At 40.4% G+C, this 23838-nt stretch overlaps 1 protein-coding gene across 1 annotated transcript in view; it reads right to left on the bottom strand.

The window, feature by feature from the left end:
- Nucleotides 1-571: 571 nt before the first annotated feature.
- LOC135268209 (complement receptor type 1-like) overlaps nucleotides 572-23838 on the bottom strand; it is a 148059-nt gene continuing 124792 nt past the window's right edge. Inside the window, exons 32-40 of the mRNA XM_064360205.1 lie at nucleotides 22590-22675; nucleotides 20580-20978; nucleotides 17959-18135; nucleotides 17773-17875; nucleotides 15223-15308; nucleotides 12917-13144; nucleotides 8901-8924; nucleotides 7862-7936; nucleotides 572-1372 (exon numbers count right to left, since the gene is read on the bottom strand). Coding sequence (XP_064216275.1) covers nucleotides 7875-7936; nucleotides 8901-8924; nucleotides 12917-13144; nucleotides 15223-15308; nucleotides 17773-17875; nucleotides 17959-18135; nucleotides 20580-20978; nucleotides 22590-22675 — 1165 coding nt within the window. The 3' untranslated portion in view covers nucleotides 572-1372; nucleotides 7862-7874. The remainder of the gene's footprint in view (nucleotides 1373-7861; nucleotides 7937-8900; nucleotides 8925-12916; nucleotides 13145-15222; nucleotides 15309-17772; nucleotides 17876-17958; nucleotides 18136-20579; nucleotides 20979-22589; nucleotides 22676-23838) is intronic.

Genomic DNA, 23838 nt, shown 5'->3' with positions numbered 1-23838 from the left:
TACATTTGCATATTAAAGGTTGCTGGCCCAGTTTTAAGAGCCAGGGCTTTCCAGCTAGACAAGAAACATTTCTGGAGCTGCTTTAAAAGAAACAAAAACGTTCCAAAGACCACTTTTCCTCTCTATCTGCCTAAAATAATTTATTAATAACTCCTATCACACAGCTTTTCAGATGAAAATGTAAGGTCAAAGGTCAGCAGAAGGGCTTAATAATGCAAGTTAGGCAGTATAGTATTTTACTTACAGTATATACAGTATTTCCCATTACAACTGATGTAATTGAAAAAAAATATTTTGGGTATCTTGCAATTAAAAAGTCACAGGTGAGGTTGCAGTGAGCCTAGACTGAGCCACTGCACTCCAGCCCCAGGGCAAGACTATCTCCAAAACAGAAGTCACAGGCATTGCATATTCATTAATCAAATTGCCAATGACCTACTCCATTCTGGAAGATAAAGAACATGGGATTTTTTCTCTTGTGATGAGAAACTTTAATTCTAAAAAAGGCCAATTCCCACTTCGTTTTTAGTCCTCTTTTAAAATCCCAAGTCTTTTAAAATCCTAGTCTTCAAAATCCCAAGAAATAAAAAAAATTTGCTAAAGATCCAGCTAACTAAAAGTCCTACTGCGTATCTTTACACTGCCTGCTTGCCCTTTTTTTCTTGGTGACCTAGCTGTATGGGCTTTGCCCATTTTTGTGGGGTAGAGAGAAGTTTGGTCTTTGAATTTTTAAGTACTCTCTAAATAATAAAGCAATGACCCTTTGTGATGTAAGTCGCATCTTTTTCTTGCACTTTATCAGTTGATTTTGCTTATGCTGGGTTTTTTTCCTGTCTTGCAGGATTTTAAATTGAAATTCAAGTTCATGTCTATCTCACTCCTTATATTGCTGTCAAAGTAAATGTGGCAGAATTCACCTTTAAAGCAACTATTAAACAGAATTACACAGACATGAGCATTAGTCATATATAAAGCTCTCCTTAATGAGCCAATTCCAAATTATAAATATTTTTAAAAAGAAAAACAACCAACTTGTAAACCAGAAATTCCAGGCAACATATTATTCCTTTAAGTAATCCAAACTATTTTCTAATCCTACATGCAGTCTTTTCCCCTGAGTAGATACTGTGTGCTTTTAGCACGAGGCAGAAGGGTGGGGGTTTCACAGTGATGCACACAAAGAGGGAGGAGCTTTGCTAGGTCCTGGGGAAGCGGCAGCATCTTCAAGTGCACGTGTCTGCATCTCTGTGAAGTCACTTCAAAGACTTTATGAAGCTCGGATCTTATTCTGTTGAAATCAATTGGCTCCTTTCCAACCACAATTTTATTCGAGATGTTCTTCAGCTTTATGGTACTTTGTCAAGGAAGGACACTGAAACAACAGGATGTTTTCATTTAGTTAACAGTATGGTCGACAATTGAATTTCCCAGACTTTATAGGCTGATAATCATGATGCTGGCATTCCATATAAATTACAAGGTCATTGGAAGTGTTTATTGCCCTCTATGATGGCTGCCACGTAGGGCACAAGAAAGTATGGCGTAAATGGAGACACTGAGGAGATAAGAGAGAGATTAATGAGTAACTTGACCTTTTCCTTTTTTAATTTTGTCCAAAGAAAAAGTGTTCTCAGAGTTGTGCTACCAAATAAAGAAATAAGGAGCCTCATTCCATTCTAGAAAACGTACAGGTCACTCATAACACAAAAAGTGTTTTTTTTTTTGAGTCTCTTGTTCTAAACCATGGTGGTAGTAGGGGCAGAAATAGGAACTTTTTCTGGAGGGGGTCATCTTGGAGGGGTCAGCTTGAGAAAACAGTCCTCCTCTTCTAATTACAGTCAAGAATGAGCCACAGTAGTGGATTTAGTACAAGTTACCCAAATGCTTCCCCAGTCATACAGGAGCCTCTCCTTTTAAGGCCAGGAATGGTGTCCTTCCACCAATGGACAGACCTCCTGATGAGGCCCTCCAGCTCACTTGCTTCTCAGTTATTATTGCCACCAGATTCTTCATCATCATTCTCCTTTCATTTCACTGGACTTCCCAGCATCACCTGTTACCTGTATTTCTCCAAACACTCTCATGTCCAAAACACAGCTATGTCCTTGAGCCTGCCTCTTTACTCTGCCCCAGAAGCTGGGTGCACAGGTCTTAACACTTGGCACAGATTCTAACTCACATCTCATCTACCGTATTTTGACACAGATGATTCACTTTGTTCCAGTGGAACACTGTGGTCCAAATTCCAATTTAAAAGGGAAAGTTGAAACAAAATTTTAAGGACTTTCTACCTACTAAAATGCGATCAGTCGTCAGTGCACACAACTTGAGGTGTAATCTGATGTAAAAGAATATTTCCAAAAAGATGAGGGTAAATGAAATTTTCATAAATTCATTTCTCAAATGATTAACATGCTTAATTGATTATTGAACATTTCTCATTTGATTATACTCAGAGATTTGGGGAGATTTTAAAGAAATGTCTATTCAACAGAAGGTAATTTAACATGGGAAAGAAAACACACATAAGCACAATGTATGGTACACTGTAAGTGGATAAGAATGTGCGAACAGTGAATAAGCAAGTAAATGAATGCTGTAGAGGTAACAGGCCAACAACACATGAAATGTCAATTATTATAGGTTATGTACTGCTACGATGATGATAGAAATGTTTATCATTTGGTGAAAAAAAGCAGGATTCAATATGTGCAATCAATATAATCTCAAGATGTGCATGCAAATGCAAAATAATATGCAAAGAATCTTAAGAATACTACTAGGTAGGGATTATTGCAGGTAGTTTTTACATTCATTTGTATTTTTTCCTAAAGAGAGACATCATTTTGGACTAGAGGTGTTCGGGAGAACATCTTGGTTGAGTGAATTCCGAGCTGGGTGAATGGAATATAGATAAAAACAAAGGTGAAAGAGGCATATGAGATCAGCAAGTATGATATCATTTAAGCAGATGTGCTTATTAAATTCAGTCTTAGTTCAATGGACTGAATGTTTGTATCCTTCCAAATTTAGATGTTGAAAATTTATAGGATCTATGATGAGGGCAGAGCCCTTATGAATGGGAGAAAGGAGACCTCCAAGAGCTCCCTTACTCCTTTTCTCTGATGTGAGGATACAAAGAGACTGAAGTCTATTAACTAGAAAGTGAGCCTCACCAGACGCTGAATTTGCAGTTGCCTTGATCTTGGACTCTTTACCCACCAGAACTATGAGAAATAAATGCTTGGTTTTTAGAAATTAAATAATGACTTTAAGAGACAGGTTCTTGCCATATTTCCTAGGCTGGCCTCAAACTTGTGGCGCAAGCATTCCTCCTGCCTCAGCCTCCCGAGTAGCTGGGACTATAGGCAGGTACCACTGCACCCAGCTTAAATGCTTATTGAAACTGCCCAGTCTATGGAGTTTTTGTTATAGCTGCCCAACTATATATACCAACAGAATAACACAGTTGGTATATTAGAACAAGGAGCAGCCTTGAAACCTGCAGTAAGTTTACGACAGGTTAAAGATGCACTATGTAACTTGGTAGAGAATTATGGCAGAAATTTCCCCTTGTGGTAACACTCTTAGTGGTGTTTAGCTCACTCATTCATTTGATTTATTTATTAAGAATCTCTTCGTTCCAGGGACAGTTTAGATATTGGTGAAGACAAAAATCCCCGACTTCATGGAGGGAGAGAGACAATAAACAAGGAACTTAATTATTTAATGAATTATAATAAAAGAGGATAATTCTGTGAAAAAAATAAAGCGGGATAAGAGAGATCAGGAATGTGGGGGTGGGGGTGATACCATCTTTACTAGGATAGTTAAAGTAGGTCACCTTGAACGTTATAAAGAAAGTAAGATCATTTCTGTGTGTGTAGTCCCTCTATTTCTGTCTCATGTTAGTTTCTTTTCTTTTCTTTTTGTTTTTTGAGACGGAGTCTTGCTCTTGTTGCCCAGGCTGGGGTACAGTGGCTTGATCTCGGTTCACTGCAACCTCCACCTCCCGGGTTCAAGCCTCAGCCTCCTGAGTAGCTGGGATTACAGGCGCCTGCCACCACGCCTGGCTAATTTATTGTATTTTTAGTAGAGACAGGGTTTCATCATGTTGGCCAGGCTGGTTTTGAACTCCTGTCCTCTGGTGATCCACCCACCTTGGCCTCCCAAAGTACAGGGATTTTAAGCCTGAGCCACCACACCCAGCCTCACTTTAGTTGCTTAGGAAGTCTTCAGACTGATTATGCAGTTTCTGAATTGTCTCCAGTGTTTGAGGAAGACTTCAGCCTGCATCTATCCGGGCCTGGTGTGATTGTGGCTCTCCCATAGAGCAGGCCATCTTGTTCTACACTGTTCTATCACTGTCAGTTTTTTTTAGCTCCAGAATAAATGGCTCTTCTGACTTGATGACCACTACGATACTCTCCACTTATATTCTGTGTTTCTCACATGCTTCCTTCTTCTTTACTGTGAGGCTGTTTATGCCCTTGTCTTTCTGTGAGGAAAGCTTGAGCTCCAGATAAGGAATAATCAGCCCTCCTCACATAGCCACAAGACTTAGCTTATTGGCCACACCCACTCAAAGAGGAATGACTGCATGATTAATCAGCCCAACTCCTTCCAAGATAAGGCACCTCTGCCTTCTGATTATTTAAGTTTATTACTTTTTCTTCCCAAATTTAGCTATGTGTTATTTCTAACATGAGAATCAATGGTGTTTGGTTATACTAATGCACTCACTATCCTGAAACCACCTTTGCAAAGATTATGAGAATGAAAGAAATCTAACATGGCTAACTCCATCTTGCTTCAAGCCTCACAGGTGGGCTGGCTTCACTTGTTCCTGGATGTAAGCCAAGGTAACCATGAAAGGAATTTAGTTTATAATTTAACTTTGGAGCAAGGATAATAATAGTCTCTTCCTAAAACTAGCCTCTCTTTGCTCAGGGCCTGAAAACTTTTGAAAAGCCAAAAGATTAGGATTATGAGAGGGACCCGAACTCTGCCAAAATACAGGCATAGTTTTTATAATCCATTACTGCTCATCAGGAGTCAGGTGGCCAGAGGTCAGACGATTTGTGACTTCCCTAATTGTTCCTATAGATAACATCACTATTGTAGAGTGTACGAGTGATCTTCTAAGATGTTTTTCGGATTTTTGCATTTGGCAACTGACTGACTCTACCTGGACCTGTGACTCATGACTCAACTGGTCCTGGGGCTTCTACCTAGAGGTGGACACAGCACATGAGGACTGTTTCCCGCACCCTCATCCCCAACCAATCAGTAGTACCCATTCCCTACCTCCCTTCCTACCAAATTATCTATAAAAACCCTAGCCTCTGTGTTCTTGGGGTGACTGAGTTGAGCTTATGAGAACTCCAGTTCTTCCACATGGCTGGCCTTTGTAAATTCAACTCTTTCTTTACTGCAATGTACCATGATCTCAGTGAATTGATTTTATCTGTACAACAGGCAGGAAGAAGCTCTCAGATAGTTACAATCCCAAGAAGTGAAACAGGCCAAAAATGAAAGTTTAGGAAATGTTTAAAATTTTTCCTGGATTACACATATATAATAGGTTTTAGTATGGGTTACATAGATGTTGGGAGGTTTACCTCCCTGACCTTTAAGTCTAACGAGGATCATGATCTTTCTTTCTGCCACAACCCTGGTACCCCTGGTCAGAGAGAGAATAGTTGTGCCATGGACATTACCCTTTAAAATAATATGAAAAAAATAGGTAGCTTTTACAGGATGAAAGCATGAAGAAATGGTATATGCTCTGAGGCTGCTTACATCATTTTTTAAGGAATAATTTTATGAAATGGTTATTGAGTCATGTTTATGCCTGAAGATGATTAATATGAGGAAATGATCTTAAGTCATGTGGGTGAAAGAAATCAATAGTCAGGCTGGCGAATCTTACCCTCTAGTTGATTAACAAGGAATAGGCCATAAAGTATGAAGAATGACATAGCTAGAAGGGTGGAGATATTCAAATACTTTCAAGATATTAAAGTATCTTGAATATTTTCGAAAGGAAGAAATAATCATTTTCCCTATGTATTTAATTAGAGACTGATATAGATACTGAAAATTAGAGCCCCAACATCTTTAAATCAGACTTAATAATTTTTTTAAAATTAACTCTCAATTATAGTGGTACTTAATGAGAAACTTTAAGAGGAAAAAATGTATTGACACAGAACATTATTAAGGTAAAGTGTCCAGCTACTTACCTTTTGTTTTCATAAAGAAAAAGAGCAAAGAATATTTATATGTCAAGCCATAAAATATAGAGAACATTAGTTAGGAAGGATAATGATTTGAATTTAAATCTTGACTAATTCAGTATTTCCCACGAAATTGACTAGGTTGTTTACAGCAAGATCTACTATGACAAACTGCTTTTTAAAAAGTGTATTGGCATCTCTGTGAAATATGAAAACTTCAATTTCTATAAAGCTTGTAGGAAACTGCACTTGTTTAGATTATTTGCTGTAGAAAACTGTTCACTTAAAAGTTACAAATTCGGTTTTTTTATGGGTATAGAATTTGCTCATCAACCTTATAACATTGCTAGTATTGATTCTGGCCTCATTAATGTTGTTATAATTCAATCAACCAGTACAAAAGCTGTGTACTCTTCCCTGTCAATAAAGACATTTCTTTATTCAGATCTTAATTTTTGGAAGTTTTTTTTTTTTTAAGTTTAAAAAGTTAATGGTGGCCTGGTACAATGGCCCACACCTGTAATCTCAGCAGGTTGAGGCTGAGGGAGGCCAAAGCGGACAAATCACTTGAGACCAGGAGTTCGAGATCAGCCTGGCCAATGTGGCAGAACCCTGTCTCTACTAAAACTACAAAAATTAAACAGGCATAGTGGCACATGCCTGTAGTCCCCGCTACTTGGGAGCCTGACATGAGAATTGCTTGAATCCGGAGGTGGAGGTTACCGTGAGCCTAGATCATGCCACTGCATGCACTCCAGCCTAAGTAACAGAGTGAGACTGTCTCAAAAAAAGAAAAAGTTAATGGTGTTTACAAAATATTTGTTGATATGTTAAAATATTAAAAGTCTCAATTCTTCCCCACTGTCAGCCCATGTATGCCATACGATCTGTGTGCCATAACAGACCCAATCTAACTACTAGTGCTATGATAGGATCTGGGCTTAGAGGTCAGTGTCTGCAATGTCTTAGCAAAACTAGGAGATCAACAGCCTCATGAACACCTTTTTAAAAACTCCTTCTGCCTACTTTCTCTTTCTGTAAAACTCAATTTCTTCCTAACATGCCGTGTGTGTGTGTGTGTGTGTGTGTGTTTCTGTGTGTGTGTTTGTGTGTGTGTGTGTGTGTTTGTGTTTTGAAATAGTCTCACTCTTGGCGCAACAGTGCAGTCTCGGCTCACTGCAGCCTCCGCCTCCCAGGTTCAAGCAATTCTCGTGCTTCAGCCTCCCAAGTAGCTGGGTTTACAGGCATATGCCGCCTCGCCTGGTAATGTTTAGTATGTTTAGTAGAGATGGGGTTTTACCGTGTTGCCCAGGCTGGTCTCGAATTCCTGGCCACAAGTGATCTGCCCACTTTGGCCTCCCATAGTGCTTGCTGAAATTAGAGGCATGTGTCACCGTACCTGGCCAAAATGCTGGTTTTTTTTTTTTTTTTTAATGTTCTTAGTATCCTATATATCTCCTTTAGTGTGAATATCTCTTTGTCTAGACTGTGTGTCAAGGGCCTTCTTTATAAGAATTACCACATCTGTTTATGTAGCAATGGGTTTGTTTTTTACTTTCTTTTGACTTCCAAGAGGGGGTAAGTACAGTTTACATTTCTTGGGATAATACGGGTATACTTACCCTTTGCTGTACCTTAGGCTATCCAAGAGAGAAAAATGACGAATAAAATAAGGACGATCATACCAGATAAAGTGCCTAGGCAATAAAACAGGATAATTAAATGCATGAAGACTATAACTCATAGGTTTTAAACTCTTAGTATCCATTCTCACTACAGATTGCCAATGCTTTTTTTTTTAAGGTGTAACTATACATTCTGCTTTACTCTGGGTTTCTGTAGCATTAGTCTTACTCCCACAGAGGTATTATAGTTAAGGGGTGAGCTGAGCTGTTTTGTAACCTTTAGTCCAACATCAGCCTTTCCACCAGTGAGTGAGAACCATATGCTGCAGCTGCCCACCAGCTCTCCATGGCCCTGCCCATGTCTCTTGCCTAAGACTTAACACACAGGCATTTCATTGCGACAAAAGGGGAATATTCTCCCTTGCTGAATTATATATTGAGGTCCTTTATCCATTTATTGATTGTTAAAGTGCACAGTCTCCACAGATAGGTAGAGTGCGTGGTTAGACCCAGGCTACCCCATTCTGTGGTCTTGGGCAAGTTACCTAAACCTCTGTGTCTCAGTGTCCACGTGTGTAAAAAGGGATGTAAGAATACTATGCCACAGAGGAAGCAAACTCTATTACAAAACTATTCTTCTGATATAGGCAGATCACAGATATGGGCTCAGAAGACTGGTCTGTGGCTATTTGTGCGAATGGGCATGATCACCATTTGGAAGCATACTCCAGGTTATAACCCAAAGAAGAAGTTGCATTCTCTTACCACATTCAAATATAGAATTTTTGACACTGATGAACGACTATTCATTTGTAATGGTTCAAAGACAGTAAAGAACCTTTGATGAAGGTTACTCAGTATGCATATGACGATGCTAGTTTCACCATATCCTGGCCTAAACTCATTGTTATTTTCTTTCTAGTTGAATTTACAACTCAAGATATCTTGATCTCTCTTTTTACATTTCATTCATTATAGGTAGGTACTCACTGTTAAAGATGCCAGAATTCCTCAGCAAACCCTTCATAAAACTTACCAGCTATGAGAGCATTATGTGCACCTAAAAGGAAGACAAAAGCCACAAAAACGTCACTCTGGCATGCAACATGATTGAACAGGCCTCTCAGCCTGTGACAAGTCATCCTGATTTTTCTTCAGCACTCAGTCTAATGTTTTTTCTAGTGCAAAAAGGCATTGTTTTCACTCACATCTTCTCATTTTACCCTTTGCACTGAGAGAACCCCCTCCTTTTTTTTTTGAGATGAAGTCTAGCTCATCCATAAGCTGGAGTTCAGTGGCACAATCATAGCTCACTGCAACCTCTGCCTCCTGTGATCCAGTGATTCTTGTGCCTGACCCTCCCGAGTAGCTGGGATTACAGGCACGTGCCACCACACCCAGCTAAGTTTTGTATTTTTACTAGAGATGGGGTTTCATCATGTTGACCAGGATGGTCTCGATCTCCTGATCTCAAGTGATTCCTCCGCCTCAGCCTTCCAAAATGCTCAGATTATAGGTGTGAGCCACCACGCCTGGCTGAGAAGACTTTTTAAAAATAACTATTTTGGTCATAAAAGCAATACAATTACAGAAGAAAAGAAAAAAATCACCCCAAACCCTAGTACCCAAAAAATGTTTTGATACATTCTCTTCTGGCACATTTTTTCATATGTGTGTTTTCACATATTTATATACTAGAAATAAAGTTACAACAATGGCAAAGTGATATAGTCTAGTAGATGCATCATAGTGTATTCAATAACTTCTATTGTGCATTTACATTATTTCTAGTTTTATTTTTCATAAAACTCTTAATAAAATGCATAAAATATTTTTATATTTTACATTATTTCCTTAGATTGACTTTTAGGTGGGCTAACTGGCAGGAATAGTTGTATTATTATCCACATACATTGCATAATTGGTTTTCATAAGCGATTTTGCCAATTTACCAAAGTACTTTCAACATACAACAATTTCAGTTTCATCACATCCTCACTTTTTATTGGTTGTTCACGTAAAAACATTTCTGTCATTAATTTAGTGGAAAATTAAAAACATAGTACCTTGTGATTTTGTATTTCTTTAGTTCTAGTGAGGTTAAACAGTTTCTATGTATTTATGTGCCAAGGCAGAAGGATATTTATACCACTTCTCTCAATCTTGCATCCTAAAGTAGTTTCTGCATTTCCTTGCAGAAACGTTCAGGGCTGTGTTGCGTTGAACTATGCAGAACTGAAGAAACTCCATTTACCTTAGAAATGTCATGGAGACATTTTGTGAACTAAGAAGGTCGAGAAGGCAGGGTTAATATTGAGAGACAGTCTGGGCGGAACTGAGAGAAGCTAGGTTCTAGGAAAGCAGTTGCTTTAATGAATGGGATGCTGGGTAATGGAAATGGGTAAAGAGGATTTGGGGACATTTTAATGAGTGTCATATAGTGTAATTTTTCCTTAAGCCTCTCAAAGATATTCAAGTAAAAACTGCTTTTAGGTTTTACCTATTTTCTGGAGATGAACTTATTTGTCTAGCATGCAACACCATGCTAATTAGTCTTGAGACAATGTACATATGGGTTACACGTCTTAATTCTGGCTTTAAAGAGGACCGGGAGATTACCCCTTGCTCTGAGGAAGATGCTGAAATGAATCAGGCCTCTGATATAAGTGGGCCATTGATATGAGGAGATGGCATCTGAGTATCCCAAGAAATTCTTCCTTCTATGATGCTTGTACCCAGAGGTTCCTTTTTCTCTGTGGATTGCCATTCTGTTTCAAAACCCTCTATGGCATGTCACTCCAAGCCTGGACGACCGTCCCAGATTACTTCCTCATCTTCCATTTTAGGAAGGTTCAGGACTGGTATCTTAAGCAATCTATCCCAAGCCTTAGGGAAAAATACTGGGTTTTATTTTTTCTCTCTGTTTCCATGGTCTCTAAGATCATGAAACTTTCTTTGCCTCTTCTTACTATGATGCAGTAAGATGTCAAAGGCCAAGACTAGATAGGGTAAAGAGACTAGGACAAAGAAGGCAAAGGGGACCGCTTTTAGTCTGAGTATTAATTCAGAGAGACAAAAGGAGTTTCTCTGTGGTCCAGCCCAATTCATGAGGAGTCTACACTAAAGTCTGAGTTCCAAGAACCTGCTGGTTAACAGTTATTTAGCCCATTCTGATTCTTTGTATGTATCTTCTTCACTCATCTGAAGAATTGCCTGTTATCCGGTGTTTGGGACCTTGGCCCATTAGCTTTCCATTTCATTATGACAATATTTAAGTATTCTCTCTTGTTGAATTATATATTGAGATCCTTTGTCCATTTTTTTTTTTTATTGTTAAAGTGCACAGTCTCTACAGATGAGTAGATTGCCTGACTGAACCCAGGCCACCCCATTCTGTGTTCTTGTGCAAGTTACCTAAACTCTCTGTGTCTCAGTTTCTATACCTATAAAATGGGGTAACAAGAATACTACCCTCCCCGTAGGTTGTTGTGTAATTAAATTAGAAGCTATCTTTTATTTATTTATTTATTTTTTGAGACTGAGTCTTGCTCATCATCCAGTCTGGAGTGCAGTTTTGTGATCTAAGCTCACTGCAGCCTCGACCTCCCAGGCTCAGGGGATTCTTACACCTGAGCTCCTGAGGAGCTGAGACTACAAGCATGCACTACAGTGCCTGGCTAATTTTTTATATTTTGTAGAGACAGAGCTTCACTATACTGCCCAGGTTGCTCTTGAACTCCTGGGCTCAAGTGATCCTCTAACTTTGGCCTCCCAGAATGCTGGTATTACAGATGTAAGCCACCATGTCCGGCTTATCTATCTTTTAACAGTGGTACTAAGTATTCATTATATGTTAACTTTTACAACTAGTACCACAACCACCACTATTGCTACCTGTATGATAACACTACTAACCCTTCGCCGTGTTTCCCATATATTTCTCATCTGTCTCCTGGCTTAGTTATTTTTCAACATACAGAAGTTCTGCCAAATTGACCAACAGGTCAGAAAAGTCAACACAATGCTCACACCTGTAATCCCAGCATTTTGGGAGGTCGAGGAGGGTGGATTACCTGAGGTCAGGAGTTAGAGACTATCCTGGCCAACACTGTGAAACCCTGTCTCTACTAAAGAATACAAAAATTAGCCAGGTGTGGTGGTGAGCACCTGTAATCCCAGCTACTCGGGAGGCTGAGGCAGGAGAATTGCTTGAACCCAGGAGTTGGAGGTTGCAGTGAGCCAAGATTGCACAATTGCACTCCAGCCTGGGCAACAGTGTGAGACTCTGTCTTAAAAAAAAAAATTAAAATGTCAACACCTTTTATGATTTAATGGTGTTCTGTCCTTCCTGGAGGATGGACCTGGTGTGGGCAGTCACAGCCACAAATGCGCCTACGGTAGTCAGGTACTGTCGTTTAAAGCCAAACTAATACATCAAAGGAATGAGCTATGGAGGTTAAGAGTACGACCTTAAACTCTGCTCTTCCAAGGCCTCCTGAGTTCCCTTTGTTAATGGTGAGGTGAAGCACCAACCAAACATAGTCAGTGGCTTGAAAAAACACTTAGACACAACATAAAAAGTATAAATCCCTACATCTGAGTTTCTTAAATTACTTTATAGTGTTATCAGTTCTGAAGTAAATTACATCATCATCGTATAGTTTTTGTGCAGCACATCCATCTATCCAGGATACAGACAACTCATAGTAACAGAGGAGGAATCAAAGAGTATTTTCTTTAGCATTTGTTTTCAGTACTTTGAAAATATTCTCCGCAAAATGTGGACCTTACCAATTCTCTTCACTGTCCACCCCCTTCTCTCCTTACCATCCCACACTCCTCACCCCACACGAAGGGCCATCAGAATACCAACAATTGAGACACAGTGCACCTATCTAGGACCCATTTCTCACTCACTTGGGATGTAGTTTTGTCTCTGACAGTCATAGCAAAACCGTTTTCACAAGCAAAAATGACTGTCTCAATAGAAATATGAAAGTTGTCACCTAGATATTCTGAACCCATTTAGGATATGTGGAAGCAGATACTGACCAGCAGGAGCAGAAAGTTCACAGCGAGGGGCGGGGCTGCTCCAAACCCCATTCCCTTGAGGGTCACTTGTGCAGCGGATGGTGCTTTCCCCAATGAGGTCGAAGGTCATCCCTCTGTCTGGGTGGGGGTCGCATGTGTAAGATACTTCTTTTCCATAGGGAATATCTCCAAGGGGAGTTTCTGTGTGTCTCCCATTAAGGATAGCTGGAGGATTTGGACAAAATATTTCTAGAAAGGAAACAAGAGCTTTAAGTTCTATTAGAGTTTCAAATAAGGTGACTGAAATCATAGTGACCTGTGACTGTGCTCTGAATAAATCTTGTACTTTTAGAAAAAAAATATAACTAGGTGGAAGAAATTTAAATCTGTAAGGCTTTCGTTAAGAAGGAACTAACTGATGTGAGATGTAAATTACAATTTATTGCAAAAGCCCAACGATGGTGTTTCTGTACCATCCAGGTAACTATGTTCATAATGAATTTGGAAAGTAATTATTTTTATTTTTAACAACACCCATTTAGTTGCCTACTTTACAGCAGGCATAGTAAGATTCTTGGGTTGACAATGATGTTCAAGACAGACAAAGTGTTGGCCATCAGAAACCATAAGTTCCAAGGAAATCTATGAACTTTAATAAACATGCATGAGCATCTTTAACAATGTAAATGTTTCTTGGTGATTCAAGATCATTATCATCAGTACCAATACCAAATATCCAATGATCTCATCGGGACACATTGATAAGGCTCTTTTTACCTAGATTAAGTGGTGCCAAAGAGCCTCTTTTTTCTTTCTTCCAAATTATTAGCCATCATTTTTTCTTCCTTTCAGTGTGGTTGAAACAGTTCCTTCCCTAAAACCAGTTGATGCTTCTAATTTGGTATGAATTCAGGAAAACATACCCAAGTTTATCAGAATTATGTGTATATAAAAGACTTGGTATATCAAACAATGTTTGACTTCTCATGTTTGAATATTATTTGTTTGTGTTTTTCCTAAGTTTATGTATAGATTTATTTTCAGTTCTGTGTGTCTCTCTAAGGTTGAGTTTGTTGGATACTTGAGTTTCCTCAGGTATTGAATTTTTTCACCATAGTACTCACCATAAGGTGTCCAAATAGATATATGTAAGTTATTTTAATACAGTACAAATTAAAATAAACATTTTTCAATCAGGAAAAAAAGGTTTAAAAAATTCTTGCCTTGCTTTAGAAGACAGAATAGGATAAATCAGTAATGCCTTGGTATATAAAACATGTACTTTTATCTATTAGTTTCTGAATTTTGACATTTTATTTATGCACATGGTTTGGAAACATAGAACACCTCATAATTTCAGACACTGATGCATTCTCCTAGCCCTTCCACCATACTAACTTATCATATAACTCTGTTTTATTTTCTCTATAATATATCCCTATTTACCATTTTATATATTATAATTTTAGAATTTTGTTTACTTATTTCTTTTTTGGTTCATAGTCTGCTTCCCAACAAGAAGTACACTCCAGGAAAGTCGGGAGGCATCTTCACTATTCATTCACTGTTCATTGCTTTTTCTACACATGGAAAGTCCTGGCAAATGGGAAGCCCTATGTCATTAAATACTGCAGGCTAAATAACAGGCTGACCAAATTGTTTACGATGTATGAGAAGATAAAAGAACATCAAAATTTGGCTGGGCATGGTGGCTCACACTTGTAATTCTAGGACTTTGGGAGGCCAAAGTGAGAGGATACCTTGACCCCGGGAGTTTGAGACCAGCCTGGACAATATGGCAAGACTCCACCTCTACAAAAAGTACAAAAAATTAGCCAGGTGTGGTGCCATGCGCCTGTAGTCCCAACTATTGGGAGGCTGAGGTGGGAGGATTGCTTGAGTCCGGCAAGTTGAGGCTGCAGTGAGCTGTGATTGCACCACTGAACTCTGTCCTGGGTGACTCTTGTCTCAAAAAAGAAAAAACAAGAAAACAAAAATTTTAAGAAAGATTACTCCTTGATAAGGAAACTGAAATATAAACGACTGAATAAAACTTGCTGCACCTTTATGTCATCTAGTTTCTTGCCACACATTCCCCATAAAATTAAACACTGTCATTAAACTAAGTGATTTACAGATTGTTAACAAAAACACGTGTCACAGAAGACCTACAAGGACTTTCTTGAAATTCTTCCAACAAAGAAGTATTTTTATCAGTGATTTAGTTAAGCAACATTCAGACAACAGGTGATTCCATGCAGAGTAACACACTGGAAAACAAAAATAAGGAGAGCTGTCCAAACTGCACAGTTGTTCTTCCCACTCACGTTCACACACTGGAACACTGCTATTCCAAAGGGCTTTCATTCCAGCCAAAACACAATGACTAGCAGACCTGCCTTTTAATCGGAACCTAAAAGGAAAAAAAGTGGTAGCAAATGTGTGAGCAGTTCCCATCTCTCCCTTGATTTCTTCACTCAGAGACGCTCAGCTTCCTCACTACCATTTCCTCCTTGACTAGCGCTTGGTTCTTCGGTTCAGGCCCAGCTAAAAGTCTCAGTTCATTAGGGATCTGAATTCTTCAGTAGCTGGCAGAAACTCAAAGGCCAATTTATTCTAAAGAATCATGGTACCCTGTGACTGGCAAAGCAATTAGAGCTGATGTTCATTATTGCCATATAAACTTCATAGCCCAGCATCACCTACAGAATGCGTGAACCAGACTACTCCATGTGCACAAGAGCCATAACCTTCAGGTGTCATCTTTCACTGATGGCTCTCTGACATGCCACTTGTTCTCCTTAGTTGGTCATGAGGCAGAACAGCTCTTGATTTGGTAAGCAAAGCAAGGAACATCTAGAAAGAGAACGGGCATTGTTCTTGCCACTGTAATTGTAACGGGCCAAAAGGAGGCTCATAGAAGCATTCTGAACCACGTGCTCTAGGAAAAATAGACAGATCGGGGAAGGAGTCTTTGCCACCCTGAAATGCCCAACTTATTACTGAATCCTACTTCCCTTCTGAAATCTGAAATCATTCTGAAATTGGAAATTATTATTGGGTGATTGACTTTGTAAATGCCAAAGATTCCTTGGAAATCGTTAAAATGAACTGCCCAATCTAGTTATCCTCCTAGACTCATAGTACACCACCAAGAGTAATGGATACACATAAACAACTAGTAATACCACTTGAAACTGACAGAAGCGGGAGGTAGACAAATCCTAGGCAGATATGATTAGGTTCCCAGTGAAACCCGACCTTCAAGCTGAAGACAGTTTAAAGCATAGCTGCAAGTTCCAGGTAAATCCATGGACTGGATTCAGAACCTCTCCTCTTGTTTGGCATGCTTTCCTCTGATTGATCCCCACCCTTCATCTATTTTACATATACCTGCCCTTCCCTAATTGGTTTTTTACACTGTTGTGCCCACCTTTGAGTGGTGGCTTTGTTTTAGCTGCTTTTGCATACTCACAAACCAATCAGCACACACTTCCCATTCTGAGTCCATAAAAACCCCAGAACCAGCCACACTGAGAGAATGACCCCCTGACTTCATCTGAGGGACCACCCTCATATCTCCTCTCTTCTGAGAAACTGTTTTGTCATTCAATAAAACTCTTCTCTGCCCTCCTCACTCTTTGATTGTCAGTATAACCTTATTCTTCTTGAATGTAGCACAAGAACTCAGGACCCACCAAACACAGGTACAAAGGCTTTAACACAGTGGCCTTCCATCCTTTGCTAGAGGAGGGCAACTGCTCCATGTGACAGGAAGCAGCATCAGGCCAAGGCAGCCCTGCAGATGCAGGCCAGAGCAGGGCCATGGGACTGGCAGAGCTGTTAACACAGCGCCATCTGTTGGGCTGCAGGCATTATCAAATGCTAAGAGCTATTAGCATGCTTTAACACCCACTCTGGGGCTTCAGAGTTGTGGGCACCCCTATTTGGGCACTACCATGTTTCCTTCAGTGCAACATGCCTGGTTCAGCCGCAAGCCCCAACGGAGCCCACTCCTGTTCCAGTGCTTAGAGCGGCCAGCCAGACCCCACACTCGCTCACTCACACACCCCCTCCCACCAAGGGCTGAGCATGCAGTCGTGGCAGCCATGAGATCCGTCAGAGCACAAGCCAGGCATGGCCCAGTGGGCCAGGTAGACAGGATGTCTCCTGTGGTGAACCTGGGCCAGAGCAAGGCCTAGGCAGGGGTGTTACTGGCCAGAGGTCACCGGCTGGCAAACTTGCTCAGAAAAATCCTGCATCAAAACAATTACACTGGCCATTCCTGACATGAAGATATGTAATTGGGTTAAAACATACTTATCTATACACTATTATAGATTCCACTATTGATTGGTTTTCAGTTTCCTAAAACAACCTTTGCCTTACTTATTATGAGGCAAACAATTTTTGTCCTATTCGTCAATTTTTTTCTAGCATAACTTTTATAAAATTATTTTCTTTTGCCACCAAATAAATAAGTACCCATTCATTTCAAGTTCCAACCATGTACTCAAGTTCAGTGACTGTATTTAGGTTTGTACTTGACACTGAGTTGTGTATGCCCAAGTGGTGCCAGTGGGCCAGGCGCTGTGGCTCAGGCCTGTAATCCTAGCACTTTGGGAGGCCGAGGTGGGTGGATCACCTGAGGTCAGGGGTTCAAGACCAGCCTGGCCATCATGGTGAAACCCCATCTTTAAAAAAAAAAAAAGTGGTGCCAGTTAGTCCCTACCCTTATTTGATAACTACCCTTCAATTAATTAATCTCTCTGGGTACTTCTTATCTACTAGGTCAGCCCTTTTTTTGGATTAACCCCTGAACTCAAGAGAGTCATTCTTCACACTGATCCTTGCTCTCGACTCTGGGTCTCACTCACCCTTCATCACAAGCAAAGGACACCTTTGCTCCAAGCTGGAGATTAAGTGGAAACAGCACACGGCCATGAGGGAGTTGGCCCAGGAAGTCATCACAGGATTTCACTAGAAGAAAAATTAAAAAACAGGAGTAAGACCTCCATGTGAGGGGTACAGAGAGCAATCTGGAAACCAGAGAGTCAAGGCACCTGCACATCTGGGGGCTTCCGGGCTCCAGTCTCCCTGGGGTGTGCAGCGCAGAGAAGCAGCCCCTCTGAGGTCATAGCCAGGCTTACAGCTGTAGAACACTTCCTGTCCAGGTAAAAAGTGGTCCTGATCACCTGGGGTATGCTCACCATGCAGGATTTCTGGAGGTGGCTGACACACTGTGGGAAGGACAGTTCCAGAGTGCTTGTTCATTATGGGGAATTTCCTTTGCTATATCCTATGCTTGCTGAAGACCTCATAGCTAGTAAGTGATAGAGAAATAGGACCCAATTCTCCCTAGCACAAGACCTCAAATTTACTTGTAAATATACAAGGCATGAGTTTTTTCCCCAGCTCTGGCTATGCATATGGAGTTATTAGTATTTGTGGATTCTTCATCTACATATTTCGTAGGAATGCAATCCCAGTTTTCACCCCTGTTATTCAGGTAATGAGACTGTCACCTGAGCCCAAGCCTGTTTTACAGATTTCCCCCCCATTTCTCTGATTGCACACCTATGACTAAAGTACAGTCATACTGTTTCAGGACAGGCAAGCCCCCAAATTGTAGCTTACTCTGGAAGGGTTTTTGCCTCACCCAGGAAAGAATTCAGGGATAATCTAGTGGTGCTAGATAGCAGTCTTTTGGTGAAAGACACTGCCCCTTGCAGAGCACGGCTAACTCACAGGCAGTGTGTCCAGAGTCAGCAACATATGGGCTCCTAGCAGGCAACTGTATTCATACTCCTGTAAACCTATTACATGTAAATTATTTATTTTTTGTGTGTGTGTTTTTGTTTTTTTTTTTTTTTTTTTCCTGAGATGGTGTCTCACTCTGTTGCCCAGGCTGAAGCACAGTGGTTTGATCTTGGCTCACTGCACCCTCTGCCTCCTGGGTTCAAATGATTTTCCTGCCTCAGTCTCCTGAGTAGCTGGAATTACAGGCATGGGCCACCATACCCAGATAATTTTTGTATTTTTAGTAGAGATGGGGGTTTTGCCATGTTGGCCAGGCTGGTCTCGAACTCCTGACCTTAGGTGATCTCTACCTTGGGCTCCCAAAGTGCTGGGATTAAAGGCATTAGCCACCTGGCCAATTACATGTAAATTAAGGGGCAGATCGATGCAAAGTGAGGGGCAGGTCATTTAGAACTTTTTAGGAAAGGGGCCGTAATTTCCAGATCATTGCCATGGCATTTGTAAACTGTCGCGGTGCTGATGGGAATGTGAGGGCAGCTAGGGATTGCTTTTGTCGCCATCTGCTGGTTCCTGCTGTTTCTTCACTTCATCCTGTCTAAGCCAGATCCTGTTTTGGTCAGCAGGATTGTGAACACAACACAAGCCCTGCCCATCTCCTACCTCAATACATCCAACTTTGTATGTCTTTATCTGTTCGTCTTCCCAGCTCAGTGGTTGCACAAGGCTAACACGGGTTGGTAAAAGAATTGTAAGCTGCTTCTCTGTCCCTATGTATCAGCCATTACACCTCCCACTCCACTGCTAAACCAGCTATTGTGACACCAGTAGACAAGATGAACTATCAAAACCAAAAGCCCTTAAATAAGCCAGCCCTTTGTCACGAGAGGACATATTATTTGGAGAGTGTTTGACTCAACGTCTGCCTTTACTTACAGTCCTGTTCGTCCATGCTTAGGGCATCAGAACCCATTTTAACATCAACCTAATCTATATCTCATTCAAGATGAATTTAAAAATCGTCACTTAACTGGCTTTGAGCAAGTTACTTTCACTCTTAGATTCCCAGGGATAAAATGTAGGAGGCGGATGGCTTGAGCCCAGGAGTTTGAGGCTGCAGTGAGCCATGACTGTATCACTGTATCATTGATCAGCCTGGGCAACAGAGATGGACCCCAACCCTAAAAAATAGGTTTTTAATAAAATAAAATAACAAAATAAAATGTAGGAGGCAGACCATTATAGACAAACTCTAAAGTCTTTGTCTCTATTCTGATGCCATGGTTTCTGTCATAAGGCAGTCTCTTTCGGTCACCAATGGATGCTGATAGAAGTATGGCAAGAGCCAGAGTATTCAGACTGTGGGGTCTGAGACCCTTGCCTTTTAAAATCCTAAGTGTCCCACTTAGAGCATGTGACTTGGCCAATTTACTTAACCTCTGAAAGACCAAGCTGACTTCGCTATTAAATTGATATTACGATAGCACTATTTCTTTTTTTTTATTTTTTTATTTTTATTTTTTACAATAGCACAATTTCAAAGTGTTGTTGTTTCAAAGTGTTGTTTTCCATTTATTAAAATGAGAAAATGTATATAAAGTGCTAGTGCACAACTGACCATAAAGTCCATGTAATTTTTCAATATATTTGAGAGATATTGTAGCTGGTACTTTGCCCTGAGAATGGATTAATAGGTGAGTCCAAAATAACTTTTTTCTTGGCTAATTAAGGTCTTGCTTTTCACAGTGAAGGCACATATGCATGGGTGCATGCACATCCCTGATTCTTAATTTCATGCTTCTTTTTCCCAAACTTGCTCTCCCACCCTGCTCACCACACATCCCTCCCTCTGAACAAATACTAATCTCCTGATCCAGCAGCAACTCATGTCATTTGCAGGGCCCTTCTAGGTCTCAGTCAGACTCACCCCTGGAGCAGCTTGGTAACTCTGGCTCCCATTTGTTCAGGGCCTGACATTGCACATGGGGAGATCCTTTCATGACAAAGCCAGGCTGACACCTAAACTCCACAACTTCATTTAAGGAAAATAAGCTTCTGTTGTCAGATACCATTATTCCATTTTCAACATTTGGAGGCATGCATTTGTTAAGTATAATGCACTGAGGGGCCGGGCCGCTCCAGATGCCCACTTGATCCTCATTGCTGGTGCAGTGTATGGAGGGCTCACCGAGGAGCTCAAACACCTTTTTTCCTTCAATTCCAAGATTGTAGCGGTAGGTCACCACTGATCCATAGTGAAAATACTCCCTGTTGGTGCTAATGAAATCTCCATTGGCGATGGTGGGGGGTAGCCCACAAGATATTCCTGGAAAAAAATACAGCAAGTTAACCAAAACAAAACCTTGGGACAGCATCTTTCTCTGTCACCCAGGCTGGAGGGCTGTGGTACGATCACGGCTCACTGCAACCTTCGCTTCCCAGGTCCAGCAACCCTCCCACCTCAACCTCTCGAGTAGCTGGGATTACAGGCATGCACCATTATGTCTGATTTATTTTTGGATTTTTAGTAGAGATGGGTGTTGGCCATGCTGTTCTTGAACTCCTGACCTCAAGTGATCTGCTTGCCTCGGCCTCCCAATGTACTGGGATTACAGGTGTGAGCCACTGTGCCTGGCCAATAGTCCATGTTTATATTTCCCCTGCTAAATGAAAATTTAACTATGTTATCTCACCATTATTAATTTAGTTCTCTCTCTATATAGAAGGCATTGGCCTTTATTCTATTGGTTATTAATATAATAAAGCTTATAGCATAGCTTTTTTTTTTTTTTTTTGCAATGGAGTTTTGCTCTGCTGCCCAGGCTGGAGTGAAGTAGCAGGATCATGGCTCCTTGCCTCAACCTCTCTAACTCAAGCAATCTTCCCACCCCTCAGCCTTACCATGGGACTATAAGCATGTGCCACCATGCCTATTTAATTTTGTATTTTTTGTAGAGACAGGGTTTCACCAAGTTATACAGGCTGATCTCGAATTCTTAGGCTCAAGTGATCTGCTCACCAAGGCTTCCCAAAATGCTGGCATTACAGGTGTAAGTCACCACACCTGGCCCAGTATAGCATCTTTATTAAATAATAAAAGCAAAAAGCTCTGGCAGAACTAGTAAAGGCAAAGCAAAAATACACAGTATGACAAATAATAAACACAATACTTGCAGATTGAGGAGTAATAAAAAGAACTGAATCCTGATCTACAGCCGTACCACCCTGAATGCGCCCATCTCATCTGATCTTGGAAGAACTGCATACTGCACCCTACTCTACAGTAGAACAGTGCCCAGCCAGTGTATCGGCCTTCCACAAAGCTTGTGCCCACTCGTCCTCCCATCAGTTGTGTTGTAAATTGCTGATTTCCTCACACCATCACCAAACCCAGCATTATATCCATTTTATATTCCTTGTTAGCTTGCAATTGCTCATTCCTCTTTGCTCCCCAAAATGAAGAAAGCTCATCTTCCAAACAAGTGACAGGGAAGATGGCATGCCCCTGTCTAGACAAAAAATAAAAAGGAAGAAAGGGCTGCATTGCTTGAATATCTGATATGATACTAAGAGCTTGCAGAGAGGATATAGAGTTTCTTTCACTGACTTCGTATTTTTTGTCTTCACTGAAGAAAATGCTCTTCAAACTGGGAGGTGTTCAGCCAACAGAAGAGGAAATTTGGAGCTATTTAAATGAGTTTGAGACTGGTTTAAAATAAATTACACCTCAAGATAAGAAAAAAAAAGCATTTCTAGGTGAAGGTGGAAGTTTGGAATGCTGTGAGTCATTTTTAGGATATGACTGGGATATGACTGCATTTTTCAAATATCAAAAAGATCTCATTTCCAAGAGGTATGAAATTCATTCTTTGTAATTCTAGGAGGACAACTCTAGGATTCATTGGTGAGGTAAGCAGGGAAAGAGATTTCAACTCACGTTGACAAATTGGTGGCTTTGTGCTCCAATAGGCAGTATTGCCTGAGATGATACATTCAGCAGATGACCGACCAACGAGGCGGTACCTAAAGGCAAAAAATGGAAAATAATCGTGCTGTGCATACCTCATCAGCGTCCTCACAGCGTGCATATGTGGCAAACCAGAAGGATTACAATGCAGGAGACCTCTATGGCCCAGCCTAAACTTCAAGTGTGTTCCCAGCTTTTTTTCACTTCTCTTTCTTATTCTCTCACTATTGTAAGAGATATTTCTGCTCTAACTTCTCCTGGCCCACTTTGCTTCTTAATATCTTGGCTTCATTGTGGACTGTACCTGGCACCAAAGTAACACAATTATTTTGTAGACCTGTTTGACAATTTTTTTCTTAAGTTCTGCCTTTTCTCACATCATTTCTGCCATTTTTTGCTTGCATTTTCCCTTAATGTGTGTGTGTGTATAATACTATGACATTTTATTTGAGGCATGGTTTTTATAAATACAAGATTTGTTGCTTTTGATTTTGTTTAGGAGACTTTGTTTTTTGACAAGAAGATGAAACCAAATGTATCGAAATAAATTATATATTTGATTTGCTTTTTGTTTGTTTGCTTGTTTGTTTAGATGGAGTCTTGCTCTGTTGCCCAGGCTGGACTTCAATGGCACGATCTTGGCTCACTGCAACCTCCACCTCCCCTGTTCAAGTGATTCTCCTGACTCATCCTTCTGAGTAGATGGGATTACAGGCACACGCCAGCACACCCAGCTAATTTTTGTATTTTTAGTAGAGATGGGGTTTCACCATGTTGGCCAGGCTGGTCTTGAATTCCTGACCTGAGGTGATCCTTCCGCTTTGGCCTCCCAAAGTGTTGGGATTACAGGCGTGAGCCACTGTGCCTGCCTGTTTCTCTTTTTCATCTTTTCCTACTGCATTCAGGAAAATTTGGTTAACTCTTCTCTTTGCTTTAATTTTCTGCAATATTCAGTGTGTTTGCTATATATATACACACATATGACACATGTATGAAATGAAATATATAAACACACTGAATACATATATTCATCCATGTACAAACTTCCTGGCCAGTTTCACAGAAGTATTTGTACAACTGAATCTTGCTAAAAATATGAAAAGGAGAGTGTTTTGAAAGTTTCCCTGGTTTCTTGGCAGTAAATCTCTTCTGTAGGAGGAAATTTCTCCTGATTTTTCTACTTGATCTCTTTTACATGTGTTCCTGTTTCTTGTCATAA

The sequence above is a fragment of the Aotus nancymaae genome, unplaced genomic scaffold (genome assembly GCF_030222135.1).
Source record: "Aotus nancymaae isolate 86718 unplaced genomic scaffold, 86718_ANA_hifiasm-v0.15.2.pri h1tg000039l, whole genome shotgun sequence".
Lineage (NCBI taxonomy): Eukaryota > Metazoa > Chordata > Mammalia > Primates > Aotidae > Aotus > Aotus nancymaae.
The sequence above is the reverse complement of the archived record's forward strand: the minus strand, read 5'-3'. Positions and strand labels throughout refer to the sequence as shown.